This window comes from Protomyctophum bolini, assembly GCF_963924005.1.
Source record: "Protomyctophum bolini genome assembly, chromosome: 3".
NCBI lineage: Eukaryota > Metazoa > Chordata > Actinopteri > Myctophiformes > Myctophidae > Protomyctophum > Protomyctophum bolini.
The window spans coordinates 37,305,380-37,320,743 of NC_137864.1; the positions used below are offsets into that span (position 1 = coordinate 37,305,380).

Sequence of the window (15,364 nt, forward strand, 5' to 3'; positions counted from 1 at the left end):
AGTCATTGACATAAAGTGACGTAGATTGTTTTTTTTAACGTCCTCCGAAATTCGCTCTGATATTCGGCAGAGAAATAACATACCAGTGTGACACCTTTACTGTCACACAATCATCTTGAGAATTCAAGTAATGAAAATAAAACCACTCCAATTTTGTTATCAAGGAGGTTTTCCCCAGACGGCAGCAGCAATCCCCTAACTGATTTACTTTCACCCCTCTCCCTCTCTCATTGTGGTGTTGAACCTAGTGTCCCTGTTCTGGGGCATGTACACATTTGTAATAATCATTGAAAATGGCAGGCGGTGGTGGCTCAGGGGTAGAGTGGCTGCAACCGCAAGGTCGCCAGTTCGAACCCAGGCTCCCCCAGAGTCAGCGTCGAAGTGTCCTTGAGCAAGACTCTGAACCCCTAATTGCTCCAGATGTGCTGGTTGGTGCCTTGGATGGTTTCCGCTGCCATCAGTGTATGAATGTGTGTGAATGGGTGAATGTAATGCACAATCTCTGTAAAAAGCCTTGGATAAAGGCGCTATATAAATGCACCATTTACCATTTAGACCTCAGCTTGTACAAGCTGAGATCTTGTAGTTCTCGTGAACCTTTTTTCTGCAAAGTTATTTGGTGTAGAGGAAAACGATTTGGTTTGGAAATTAGGAGGGAGCCATTGTAGAGTGTAGACCCCCTGAGGGACCCGTACAAGGTCTCATTGTTTGAAAGCGTTCTCTCCTCCTCTTCTGCCTGTCCTGCAGTCATTCAGTTTATTATGTGTAGGAAATGGTCATTCATTCCCAGTTCCCACCAGGTTTGTGTTTTTCACTGTATAATAGTCCATGGCAGTGGGAAAGGACCAGAGGGAGAGACATCAACGTTACTGTAGTAGGTCAATTAACCATTAAACCCTTGTATAATTCTTTGACCAGGGTCCCCCAGGGGTCTGTACGGGTCCACTCTTTTTACCCCCCCTTTTTTGTGGGTTGGCTATTTTTGGTTGAATGTTCACCTAGTATGACATGCCCAGAAAAGGGAAGCTATGGTTCATCTTGTGGTTAAATAAAGAAAGCATTTCCCTACTCAAACCTGTCAAAGGCACTGCCTGGCGTGATTGAGTGAACATCATTTTATGCTTCTTTTGTATACTGTGTGTGTGTGTGTGTGTGTGTGTGTGTGTGTGTGTGTGTGTCATGACTTTGTGTCTGCCCTTTGTGTGTGTGTGTTGTGTTTATATTGTGTATGCCAGGAAGTGGGAGTAGAGCCAGAGAGCTTGTGTGTTTACCCCAGCGGGGGGCCCAGGCTGTGCTCTGCAGACCGTCTACTTTCTGTCCGTCTGTCCCCAGTGTTGCCATGTCTGTTTAGTCTAAGCGACTTTGGTCTTGTTTTAGTTTTTTGTAAAGTAAGTTGAGTCGCGGGTTATTTTCTAAAGTGTAGTTGCTTATTTGGGCTTATTGCTTCATGTTATTTAACCCCCAAATTAATATGCATCTGTCCGCGAATCCCCATCTGTTGTGCCAGGGATCCCCGTATAAGATTTGTGTATTTAAAATGTAGCCAATGTAATACAGTAGTTACTGCGTGCTCATGTGTCCTATAGTTGCTTCTTTTGGGCTTGTTTTCATACACCTGGCCGCTTGTTTCTCTTGCAAAATCTGGCAACACCGTCTGTCTGTCCCTCTCAAGCAGAGGCTCAACGCGCTCCTCCGGGACGCACAGTCACAGTGTGACCATAGGTTTGGCTTTTCACAGTAAAGTTCACAGTAAAATTAAATCCTCTGTGTTATTTAAACTCAGAGGGCCAGATTCACATCGCAGATTACGCTCATATCGTGAGTGTACGGACATTTACAAGCATTGCCACGCTACGTGTGGAATTCATGAACTTGAACTTGGCCGTGACGTTGGCAGACGTTGGTCGTAAAATCCGCTCATTTCCAAGTCAGCTCAGAGGGTGGTGTACCAGGGATCAAGCAATGCGTATATGTATTTAGAATGCTTTAGTCTTCATGCTGAATCAATTAATAGTCCCCAAACCTCAAAAAAGATATGTATGTGCCCAGCATTTGTCAACACACACATACATTAAAGAAGAAAATGTGTCGACTGCTTAGCTTATGTTATGCTGATGCAAATTCCACTGGTTTGTATTTGTATTTATTTTGTAGACTATGTAGTTGCATTCAGAGCTGAATTATTAGGTCGCTCAGCATGTTGACAGAGACTCAGCCAATTAAAGTTTCACGTAGGCCTAATGATTTAAATAGTCTTTGCTGCATGAGCACCTCTGCCTCCATTTGCGTCGTGGTATTCATTTATAATAATGTATATTGATCACATGGATGCCACACACAGAATAGCCTAATAATAACTCTTACCTTCATGAGGAAACGGCTATAGTTAGATCGAATGAAATCTATAGCTTTTCCGACGTTCAAAAACGGATTAATCCCTCAAGAAAAAAAAAGAAAGAAAAAAATGCCAAAACTGGTCCGGAATGGATTAAGTCTGTCCTGTGTCCATGTTCATTATTCCATTTGCTTTCCGAATCAGACGGTGCAGGGCAGGGAATCAATCACCCCAGTAATCAATACATCAAATAGGCCTAATGAAAATGATCAGATTTAAATTTTACCTCTGAAAAGGTGCAGTGCACAATTCATCAGTAGAAATGGCTTTTATAATATCATTGCCGAGTTTTAATATAGCATTTGGTCGTGTGGTTGAACTGTACAAATGAACTTCTTTCTCATTATCGTGAAAGAACTTTATTAACATCATTTATTTTTGACGTTCAGCAAGGAGTGAAGCAATCGCGTGCCAAAATAAGTTGGCAAGTTGACAAGCTCTATGCAGTGCTTCCAGGCCTGGTTCCGTCCGTTTCGTTTATGATTATATATAACTTTGCTTGATGTCCGTGCGAGAGACTCTCCTGTCAAAATAAACTGCTCTACAAGCTCATGCAGTGCATCGCGGAGCACCGTGTTCACTGTTGTAAGCTTGGGGATCTGTTCATTTTGCAGGCTGTGATGACGTTTTTCATCCGAGCACAGATATTTCCTGTTGCCTTATATGGCGTGGAATGGGCGTGGATTTTCGATTAAACTAGGAGACACCAGGCGAATCGTGGTGTAAGTCATTACACCACCTTTGGTGAATGTCACGTGAGCTTGATCGGACTGATTGATACGCTATCATTATGCATTTAATTTACACCTGGTCGTATTCTCGTATAGTTCCGTTGTGAATCTGGCCCAGAGAGTGTACAAACGTAACCAGTATATATAACATTTAGTATACTTTTTTTACACTCTTGGAGTTACAAATGGATAAATTAACACTTTACAATTTATCAGTATTGTGTGAATAAAGATGTCTTTCTTTTTCTTTTCTTTTTTACAATATACGCATTTACGTTTAAATGTAGTGTATGTATATAGAGAATATAGGTGTGTGTGCTTGCCTGGGAAAGGAGCAGATGATGTCATTACGCAACGGAGGAAGTTCAAAGATCACATGTGTACATGTGTGTGACATGTGAATAGAAGAGTTCCGTACTCCTGTGTGTGACCATTCTTCCATTCGGAACAACACAACACAATAGAGGACACAGAGAGGTACATTATTCTGTGTGGTTTAAGCCTCATTGTATGGACGCTACGCATGTGTTGGACCAGAACAGATAAATGGTTGAATGGTAGAGCGAATAGTTCCACAGATCTACACCCTCTACAATAACAAAACACTGTCCTCAGTCAGTAATGAGCCGGGCTGCATGGACTCATTCTAATAGTTACACAGATCTACACCCTCTACAATAACAAAACACTGTCCTCAGTCAGTAATGAGCCGGGCTGCATGGACTCATTCTAATGTCCAGGGAGAGAGGTGTGTGTGCAGTGCACGCGCGGCATACACACGTAGAAGTTATTTGACTGTGATTTATGTCTGGGTGTGTGCATATGGACACGTTATGCATGGTTGCACGTGCCTGCCCCACACCCCTGCGTGTGTGTGTGTGTGTGTGTGTGTGTGTGTAGTAATAGCATTGCTCCCACGACCACACCTTGATCTTTATAGTGTGTGTGGACAGTACCTCTGCTCTGAAAGGGTCATTGTCAGTCACCAATAAGAGAATGCCGCGCAACTGACCTTCCGTACAGGGGATGCCATGGTAATAATATATACACACAGATGATTGTCCTTACAGCGGATGACATGCTAATAAATGATTACGCTCAAATGTACTTTGCCGATGTTCTTTCTTTCCTCTCCATCATCCAGCCTTTGGGCTGCTCTTCACCGCTCACACAGTGTGATTGAATTAGCCTCCGATAGCGAGTCTAGCGACGCTATCTATTGAATTAGCTAGGCATTACTTTCCCAGAGACGGATACTGGATGTCCCTCCCTGGGCTAGCTAAGCTAACAAGCTGTACAGTATGTATTGTATTATAGCGTGAATCATTCCTGATGGATAGCTGTTGTCACTAACAAGTTTTATGCACGGTCAACAGCTTCCTTCAAGGATATATTTTATGTTGCCTAAGCACTCATGTGAGTGTAGCAATATGTGTTGCATCAGCACTTTGATAATAACATACTTTCAAAACGTATTGTGCACATAACTTCCGGCCGGGTATGATGATGATGTCACGCGCATACCCTCTATTAGGGGTTCAGCATCTTGCTCAAGGACACTTCGACAGTAACACTGGGGGAGCTCTGGGAACCTTCCGGTCCAAGCAGCCCCATACTGGATTAGAAATAAAAGGACCGTGGCAGAGCACATAATCTCAACACATTAAATCAACTGTAATGTTAACCTCTCCACCTATGTGTTCAGTATGTGTGGATTATAGATGGCATGAGGTAGAGTAATCTTTATGTGATGACACACAGTTTCCATTTTGGTTGTACAGCAAATTCACCATCCTGCACCAATCCATACAACACAGCTGGATTGCAGATTAGCAGACAAACTGTACTGTATCTGTACTGTACCTGTAGGCCTGTCACAATTATTACATTATTGCCTAATCGCAATTTTGGTGTAATCGTCATAATCATTTTCCATGTTGAAAAATGTTCAGATATTTTAAAAAAATAGCAGAAATAGCAGATCTACAAGCTTACAACGCATCACTTCAGCTATTTCCGCTATTTTTACATTTTTGGGAAAGTATAAAACTATTAAATGTGTTTTTGTGATGTGATTTCTTTGTATATTAAGTTATTGATCATATCTGCACTGTGCAATTTCTGATTATGAAGCCTAAAAACCAAAATGATTCTGTTCCAATGTTCAATGCCAAAAAAAATCATTAATCGCAATTATTTAATTGTCAACTTAAAAATGTAATGTTGACAGCCCTATATACGTGCCATGGCAACACACAGTTCTAAGGAAACCATTAAACATCACCCCCCACATCCACTATCTGTGTGTCTGTAGTAGGAGAATCAGGCCAAACGTTCAATTGGAGCACTACAGTTTGCTGGTCTATGGTTGGCTTGCCTCCACACGGGAGACTGAGTGATGGGGATGGTGGGTGCAGGGCACACACACACACACACACACACACACACACATAGAGATGAGAGAGGGAATGAAAGACGCAGTAGGAGAGAGAGAGCAAAGGATGGTGAATTTTTGCCATATTTAATTCAAGCCATAGCAGCGATGTGGCCATCATCATGTCTTGATTCCAAGCAGTCTGTCTGTGGCTTTGAATCACTAAGCAGCCAGATTGTGAAACACCGTAGCTTCTAAAAAAGATGCACTTTTGCAAAGAAAGTCAGCATCAGCGAGACACACGAGCAACACAGTGTAAATGTAAAAGCAATGTTTCTGCAGTATCGTCAAACACATGCTTTGAGCTTGCTTTGGGTCCACTGACTTGTGGCGAGAATATTGCAGTGAATATTAAGTTGCTGGGTCTGATCACCCAAAGTAAGCCTGGTTGTCTCTTCAACCTCATGGGAATGTCTGGATTAAAAAAATAAAATCATTTTTCCAATTGCATAGTGTTGTGACATAACATTCCTCTGATGTGATATCAGAGGAACCATCCTGGAACCCAAATTGCCCCCGCTAAGCCAGATGGGTCTGAGTGTGAACTTGGATGTATTGAGTCACTCCTTCAGGTTCTGTTTGGAAACATGAGGGCGTTGACCGCTACACCCTCAGTGAAAATGTATCAGTAAGATTCTGTGTTGATTTAACTCGTAACAGCTGTGTACAATGGATAGTACATTAACATACACTATGTTATATACATTATAATATTATACCCATGTGAAGTTGTATCATGGCTCGTGTGTGTGTGTGTGTGTGTGTGTGTGGGGGGACGGAGCGGGGCGGCCATCAAAGCTGTGTTAGCCTCCTCTGGTGATGTCACTGTCTTCTCCTTAATCCTTTCATCACATATTTGAGGGGAAACACTGGGCAGCAAATTGCAAACATTAGCCCCCACTGCTATCTTATCAGCTGGCAGTGGCCATTGCACCCACCGGGGCTGGCTACAAGTGGTTAGCTTAGTCTTCCTGCCTCTCCTGTAATGTGAGCTGACACAGCCAGTGCCAGGATGTGATATCTCTCTCTCTTTCTCACAGAACGCTTTTGCTATCACTCAAGCCCAAAAATAGCAGATCCACAAGCCCACAATGCATCGCAGATAGAATACTTATTGTGATACTTATTGTGAATACTATTGTGAGCTTCTAGATCTGCACTTTTTTGTTATGCGACATGATGGAGCATAAATTATTCATTCGTTTCTTGCATGCTTGCTCTCTCTCTGTCACTCATTTTCATTTGCTCTCTCATCCTCTCTATATCTTGTAGTGTGTGATTCCATAATACCCTAATGATTAGGGTATTAGATAATTGCTCCATTCAGAGCCGTTGTATCTCAAGACAGGATAGTGTTATCATTAAATTGAAAGAGGGTTCAAGGGAAGTGAGGGGTCAAGCAGACGGTTGGAAGTCCCTCCCATCCTTATTCCCTGGCTCTGATCCAATACTTAGAAAACACACACATCCTTCCCTAGCTTCCTTTCATGAGGTTGTATCGCTGACCCAAACGAACGGAACGCAGAGGAAAACAAAGGAGAAGCTGTCATGAATTGTGGCCATGCAGAGGAACCAGAATCATCAATGAGCACACGCAGCCTCGTGAAAACCTGCCATTGTACAGGTTAACTCCTTCAGACCCAAGGCTGGAAAAAACAGACAGAAACACACACACACACACTTACCAACTTCTCTCAAATTCCAAATAAAAATTGCAGAAAATGACAACTGCTAAATAAGTTTTTCATCCCTTGAATTATGGAAAGAAAATATTAAATAATATACATTCTATTATTTCATAAACCTCACATTACTATAGTGTTTCAACTGAAGAGTTCTTAATGTTGTACTACTACACTGTATTTTCCAATGAGCTTGAGGACAGAAGCTTTTATACTTTTCCTCGTTAAAATCAGATGTGGGACAGGTGATCACCTAATCAGGAGAATGAGGTGTGCTTGTGTTGGAACCCAACCGTGTTGCCCTCTCTCACTGACACCACCAGACTTGGAGAGGAAACAGGAAAGGCCTGAGAGTTTTTGGTGTTGGGAAGGAAATCCTGTTTGGAGGCGTGCCCCCTCCTCCCTCACTTCACTCTCTAGATGTCTCTATCGTCTTCTCTTTTTTATAGTTTTTCCCACCCCAAAAACCCTCATTTTGCTCTCAGTGTGGCTTTCGCTACAGGTCGAGCTTGGACACGTTGTTCTGTGCTTTTTGGACAGTTTGGGTCATTGTTTTTGGGGGAACAATGTGTTGGCACGGAGACGAGGACGACGAGGACAGCTCTGAGGTGAACAGTTGTTGTTTGTTTACTTTCTTGTGCCTCTCACTGTGACTGTGATTTCTAGTGATTCCTTCTCTCACTCTCTTGCTGCTCTCCTCATAGTGTGTCCCTTGTCTCTGACTTAGGTGTTGCTAGGTGTGACTGAGAGACTGTACTTGTGATTGGTTTTTATTACGAAACGGCAGTGCTCTCTGTACCATGCTGCTGGTGTAAACTGTCGACAGGGAGATATTATGTGGTAGTTGACTGTAGCTGTGTGTTTTAATGGTACTACTGCTTGTTCTTTTACAACCTTTTTTTTAAATATACAACTTGAGATCAAGTACTGACTGAGTGACCGGAAGGAAGTGTGATAACAAATTAAAATAATATTGGCCATCCCATAGCCCCCTGAAACACACGTGTGCTCTGTCAGAGGCATAACGAATAGTATTCTTAAACTACTGTTTCTATTGTAAATATATTTGAACAGTGCAGAGAGGTTTGGTTTGATTTCCTCCTCCCATGTTGTTGACCGTTCACGTTGGCCTCATCTCTACCCTCATCTTCTCCCTCGCTGCTCACTATCTCTTTCCTCTCATTATGGCTGTTATCCTGCCCACCATCTCTTCCTCTACCTCCCTGCTAGCTCTCACCATCTCCCCATAACAGACATAGTAGTACTATACTGGTAAAGGTTCATAGTGTGGTAAAAGTGGCCTACATATTTGATGATATATATATTTGGTATATATTTTAAACCACATGGGCTACGGCCAGTGTCAACAGTTGTCATGGGTGAACATTCATTTTATCGAAAATGGCTTATCTACAAGCTCACAATGTGTCGCATTGCGACCTGCCATGAGTTCGTAGATCGGCTATCTTTGACAAATCAATTTGGTGTAGTGTAGACTAGAGCAGCGGTTCCCAAACTTTTTAGCCTGTGATCCAAAAGAGAAATTTGATGTCTCCCCAAAGTAGTGAAAATAGCAGATCTACACATGTCACTTCGCGCCAAGTTGTGAACTTGTAGATCGTCTATTTTACTACTACTTAATCATTTGTTTCTAATTTATGGATTCTTATTCTTATTAGATTCTTTCTTTGATTTCATCATGAAATTACTGGAAAAAAGCTTTGAATTTTGTCTTCAATTCATGAAAAACATGATTTTTTCAGAAAGTTTTAAAATAACAATTAAAAACTAAATGTAGGAAACTGAAAATAAAGGGACCCATAAATGTGTGTCTGCCCACAAATGGGTCCCGACACACTGTTTGGGAAACTGTAGACTAGGGGGTCCATGGAAAAAGTTGATCAAGTACCTTGATCAACTTCATCGATGAACTTCGATGAACTCTTTGTCATTATTTGTCATATGATACTTTATTGTTGGAGGTCTAGTTGTTGGCTTTGTCATGATCATGACAAACATTTTTCTTGCAGCAGCACCATTATGTTGGTGGTAACAATTCATATTCACCGCTCAGAATATGTTTGGAGTCACGGTGATCATACTAAGGCTTGTTGGCTCAAGGCTCATACGTACATAGTCTGGATTTTCGGTGGTTAGGTGACCACCGAACTACAACATGACGTCACGAGCCACGGTGAAGAGCAAACCACCGCCACCGCTCCAGCCCTTCTCTCTGTTTTTACTCACCACCGCTCAACGTTATTTCAGCTCCGGTGGTCAGCTCACCACCGGAGCGGTGGTCACCTCACCACCGAAAATCCAGACGATGAATATGCCTTAAGGCTTCTGGCTTTCCTCCGAGGTGGAAAGCCTGGTGACGCTTTGTTTACTTTGCCACTCGATGTGGCGCAAATCTTTGAATATATATTCTTTCACAGCGACCATTTTTTACTCAAATCTTTGCTCCTGGGGGGATCCCTTGTATAACGTTTTTTCAGATGGGGGTCCGCGACCAAATAATTTTCCTTGACATGGAAAAGGTTGAGAACCACTGACATAGAAACATGGGTTTTTCAGAAAACTGTCAGGATTTAGGAGACATTTTAAAATTTTCGACATCAGACCACCATACGCATATCCTATGTTAATTTCTGTCTCTCGCTCTCTCTCTCTCTGTCTGTGCAGAGTGACCCGGGCGGGCTGTCGGTTCTGGAGCAGCTCGGCATGGACCAGAGCTCCGACTTCTCCGACACCAGCATGCAGCAGCGGCTGGACGAGGAGCGCGAGAAGATCCGCAGGGAGATCCGCAAGGAGCTGAAGATCAAGGAAGGAGCCGAAAACCTGCGCCGAGCCACGACGGACAAGAGGAACGCACATCAGGTATGCCATGCCATGCCATGCTGGTGTACAAAAACGAGTCATTTAAGTTGACAATTAATTGTCATAAATATAATTGCGATTAACGATTTAATTGTGTTTTTTGCATTAAACATTGGAACGTTACAATTTGTATTTCTGTTGGCCCTTGTAATTACAAATTGCACAGGGCAGATATGACAAATAATTTAAATATACAAAGAAATCACTGACACATATAATCTTTTTAATATTGTTTTCTTTCTAAAAATCTTTACAAAGTAGCGGAAATAGTTGCTGCTATTTCTTTTTATAAATGGAAACGAGTGACGATTATGCAAAACTAATTGTGATTATCTCAAATTATTGCGATTAGGGGATTATGTAATAATTGTGAAAGGTATATTATTGATGTGTTGAACGGGGCTCACTGTAAATTGGGATGGATTTAGATTGATTGTCACGTGTTTTCTATTCTTCCTCCCGTCGATGTGAAAGTGTTCCCAATTATGTTGTTCACCCCCTGTCATTTTAGGCTCTCAAGAGTTGAAGATCTTTTAAGGGTCCATTTAGTTACCAACTCTCAATAATTTAGCTGGGGACCACCTGGAACCCCTTCAAGTACCACTGGTGGTCCCCAGACCACTGGTTGAAAACCACTGGTGTAGCCAGCCCTTTACCCTGCACTAGCAGCACTAAGGTGGATGTGGATGTAATGCAGCCATTATATCAAATGACTCTGTTTACATCCTGCTATTACATTTACTGTAGCTGCAGTGTCATACAATATCTGCTTAATGGCTGGAACATTGCCACATTTTGCTTGACCATAATCTCTGAAGAACAGATTCGAAGAGGTTGCTGTTTTTCCTTTTGCTTTTGCTGCTGTTTCCAGATTTGCTTGACCATGGCACCCTGCAGTTTACAGGGTCTCTGATCAAATTTCCACAGGCTTTGTGAATATAAAGCTATTAAATCATAGAGGTTTTACAGGTTGGTTACACACTGATCATCTTCAAAGTCAATCACAGTGGTACCCATTCTTTATGATTGTACACACCAGTGTTGCGGACTCTGTTTTCTCTTCCTGGTTACACAGGTGGACCTGATGTTAGAGATCAATTTGACATTGTTATTGTTAACCACTTAAGCACCTGTTTTGCCTTGATCCTTCTTTTTATTTTATTTTTACCTAGTATTCCCAAAATAGTAATGTAGTATCTTTCACTTCCTGCCTTTGGCTGGACAGTTGGTGCAACAATGTATGAAGAGGACATAATATTTGTTTGTAGCACCAAGTACAACCTGTTACCTGCCCCTGGTGCTTGTCAGTTGTCTAAGTAGAGGGCCAGCTGAATACCCCTGGTGCTTGTCAGTTGTCTCAGTAGAGGGCCAGCTGAATACCCCTGGTGCTTGTCAGTTGTCTCAGTAGAGGGCCAGCTGAATACCCCTGGTGCTTGTCAGTTGTCTCAGTAGAGGGCCAGCTGAATACCCCTGGTGCTTGTCAGTTGTCTCAGTAGAGGGCCCGCTGAATACCCCTGGTGCTTGTCAGTTGTCTCAGTAGAGGGCCAGCTGAATACCCCTGGTGCTTGTCAGTTGTCTCAGTAGAGGGCCAGCTGAATACCCCTGGTGCTTGTCAGTTGTCTCAGTCAGTAGAGGGCCAGCTGAATACCCCTGGTGTAAACCTGTGGTCTGTGGTGTTGCCTTCAGGTGGACAGCCAGCTGCGGAGCTCGAGCCGGCGGCTGGACAGCCTGCACGCTCAACTCCAGGAGCTGGACGCACACATCGTGGTGAAGGGTGCAGATGACAATAAAGGTACGGTATATGAATGATGAAACAGTCACTGGTATAATGGATTTGTATGTAGAGATTTGAGAGGGGCATAAGCTCTAAATAAATGAAAGCTCACAGTACGTATATAAGAAAGCCATCAGTCTGAAATGGCTACAGGTCACACCACCTACCAAGGAAGATTGGATTACAGTAGTCAACGAGATGGCCTCTATGGAAAACTTGACCCTCTCTCTTAGCCTGAGGGCGGAACAATATCCAAGGAACTGGAAGAAGTGGACATCTTTATTGTATGTTGGGAAATGTAGCTCATAATTTGAATTGAAACTTAATTTGAAAAAATAAGTGTGAGGCGATGCTTTATGGCAGTGGCTATCAAGCCTTCTCATATCACGGTCCATTACTCTGAATTTGAGCCATGGACCACCAGTGGATGAGATTTAGCCTCTCAGACCCAAGACTTAGAATATTTTGTTGTCGTTGGATAGGATTTTGTCCACAATTCCATGCTGTCTTGATGTTGGTATCATAGGCGTGAATAACGGGCTTTGATCAAAATATAACAATTATTCTATATTCTCTAATTGTGTAGACTTCTTGTAAATTAAGTCATGCAGATATTTAACAGTAATTTAACTCTTGAGTGTAAAATGAAACCACCATTTGGTTTGATTTTACACTCGCAAGAGTTAAAGAACTAATAAGGATAAATTTGGTTACCGACTTTCCATCATTTAGCTGGTGCTTTATGGCAATACATTCATTAAAAAAAAGGAAATATCTAAAGAGTTGTGATCTTTCATTTCTCATCTTTCTCCGCTCCGTTAGATGAGTGTCCTCAGTCCCCGGGGATGGAGAGCCGGAGGTCGGCCCACCAGAACCGCATCGCTGCCTTGGAGAGACAGCTCAACATCGAACTCAAGGTCAAACAGGGAGCGGAGAACATGATTCCCATCTACGCCAATGGATCCACCAAGGTACAGCACGCACGCACGCACACAAGTTACCATGAAGGTGAAACAGGGAAATGTGAGCTTAAAGCATGATTTTTCTTAGTTGTGTATAAATGAAAGGTGGCAGATTTACAAGCCCTGTGCTTTGTGAGCTCATACATGCAAAATGCGTGTATCAATGTAGTATCAATTAGGCTTTAGCTGAATCTACACAAGTGAATAGCATAATCCTCCCAAGTGAAGGGTGGTATTTTAAGACTGAAGAAATCTGCTGCTCTGTTAATATTGAGGTGTGCATGCACGCACAGTACACACAAACACACACACACACACACACACACACACACACACACACACACTACACAGCTGTGAATAATGCTGACTCATGTGACAGTGTCCTCTATCCCATGGATCCTCCATCCAACCTTGTCTCTCTCTCTCACACACACACACACACACACACACACACACACACACACACACACACACACTGTACAACCCACCACTCCCCCACCTACCCTGTATTATGCAGTACTCATCTCACCCCCACTTACCTGCAATTGGGACTAGTACAAGGCCTGAAATGAAGCAAGGAGAAGAGGTATAAAATGCCTCATCTTTAGCATTAACCTCTCCTCTCTTCGGTGCTGGAGACGAAAACCAAAGTCCTACTGTGTAAAATTCTGATCGTTCATTTTATCTTGTGTACCAAATGGAGCCGTTACACTCCCTGAGCCACTTAATGGATAAATTAAGTTAGATTTTTGCGTTGGCTATTAAAAAATGATAGATATACAAGCTCACACTGCAAGCTTTTGTTGTGCATGTGCTATTTTTCAAAAAATCTTGAAAGTGAGTGTTTTAAGCATTATGTTCTACTTTAGCTATTAAAATAGCAGATCTACAAGCTCATATCGTGGCCCTGAGTGCCGCGCTACGAAAATATGTTGTTCCCTGGAACAACATATTTTCAGATAGGGGTCGACGGCCAATTACATATGTTTTTGGGGGTATACTTGACATGAAAATGTTTGAGAAAGACTGACATAGAAACATGGGTTTTTCAGAAAACTGTCAGGACTTTAGAAGGCATTTGTAGAATCGTCCTCCGGTCTAAATGGGTTAATGGCATAATCCAGAGCAGTTATACTGCGTATCGGTCTGTAATGGATGTGGAAATACATCAAAAACGCTTGCCAATGCATTCTGTAAGATAAGATAAGACCTTTATTGATCCCGCGAGGGAAATTCAGTTATCAAAGGCAGCACAGCTGTGTGTCGGCAGAGCTCGGGAGCATCCAGGCCAATGGTTCTCAAAGTGGGGTCCGGGACCTCCAGGGGGTCCCCAGCCAAATATATATATATATATATATTTTTAAGAATTGTTTTTGGGTGGGAGGGAGAGAAGGGTAGAGACAAATTGTTTATTATAGCATAAAATAGTTTAACCACTTTAATTCTATATACTGTAACTGTACATAGGCTATTTGAAAAGAATTACAAAGGGGCGTTTGCGAACTAGTAGATCTGCTACTTTAAAACATTTGTGTTGTTGGCATGTTTTCAGATGGGGTCCATGGCCAAATCCATTTTAATCTGGGTGTAATCTGGAAAGTGTCTACTTTAATTAATAAAAGTCAGCTAATTTGCCCTGTACAATCCAGGGTTATTATAGCTTTATATTTGTCTGTTGTTTTGGTTTCTGGTCTAGTTTTTAAATTAATTTAGTTTTAGTTAGTTTCATGAGAAAAATAAAGGGAAGCTCCGCACACTCAGATTTGCGCACAATGAATGTATTTATTTAGCAAGCTTTCGGTCTACTGACCTTCTTCAGGCATTTTAGTTAGTTTAAAAAAATGTTCTACTTTTGCTAGTTTCAGTCTATTGTTTAACATTATTTAGATTTTTTTTTGTTTCAAATGTATATGACTGAAGTGGGTAATGTATGTTTTATACAAAGTAAAGTAAGTAAACTAAAGTTTTCATGTATAAATGTAGTGGAGTAACAGTACAATATGTAGTGAAGTAAAAGTTCAGAAGATTGGAAATACTCCAGTAAAGTAAAAAAGAAAATATGTCAAAATTGTACTTAAGTATATTACTTAAGTAAATGTACTTGTTTACTTTCCGCCACTGCTTCATGTTTGGTGTCATTTTTGGTGTCTCTGGTCCAATCAGGATAAGAAGATGCTGCAGACGGCCCAACAGATGCTGCAGGACAGTAAGACCAAGATTGACATCATCCGCATGCAAGTCCGCAAGGCAGTCCAAGCAACGGAGCACAACGATGACACACAGGGTAGGTTGGACAGGTTGACTGGCTACAAACATAGCTTTACGGTTTGGCTCGCTGACTGACCTGTGGGTGTGGAACAAGTTCTTTAAAGTGTTTATGGGGTTGAAGGTACCAAGCTAAATCTGGCGTGTTAATTGAACTGAGATGAGGCTAGCATCACTAAAACTTTTAGCTTTCTGCCACTCTTTGCAAGTACACTATAACCTGGTATCAGACTTCAGGCTG

General features: G+C 42.0%; 1 protein-coding gene across 3 annotated transcripts in view; it reads left to right on the forward strand.

Annotated features, from left to right (window-relative positions):
• The window catches only part of pkn1a (protein kinase N1a), a 79,712-nt gene that overhangs the window by 21,221 nt on the left and 43,127 nt on the right, over nt 1–15,364 (forward strand). For 2 of the 3 annotated variants that reach the window (XR_013963834.1, XM_080759892.1), the window contains exons 1-5: nt 7,751–7,850; nt 9,928–10,122; nt 11,809–11,914; nt 12,719–12,867; nt 15,022–15,142. Coding sequence is in view for 2 of the 3 variants with exons in the window: in XM_080759892.1 (XP_080616018.1) it covers nt 7,809–7,850; nt 9,928–10,122; nt 11,809–11,914; nt 12,719–12,867; nt 15,022–15,142 (613 nt within the window). In the remaining variant the exon portion in view is untranslated. Of the gene's footprint in view, nt 1–7,750; nt 7,851–9,927; nt 10,123–11,808; nt 11,915–12,718; nt 12,868–15,021; nt 15,143–15,364 lie in introns of those variants that run through there. The other variant, XM_080759893.1, reaches the window with a different exon arrangement.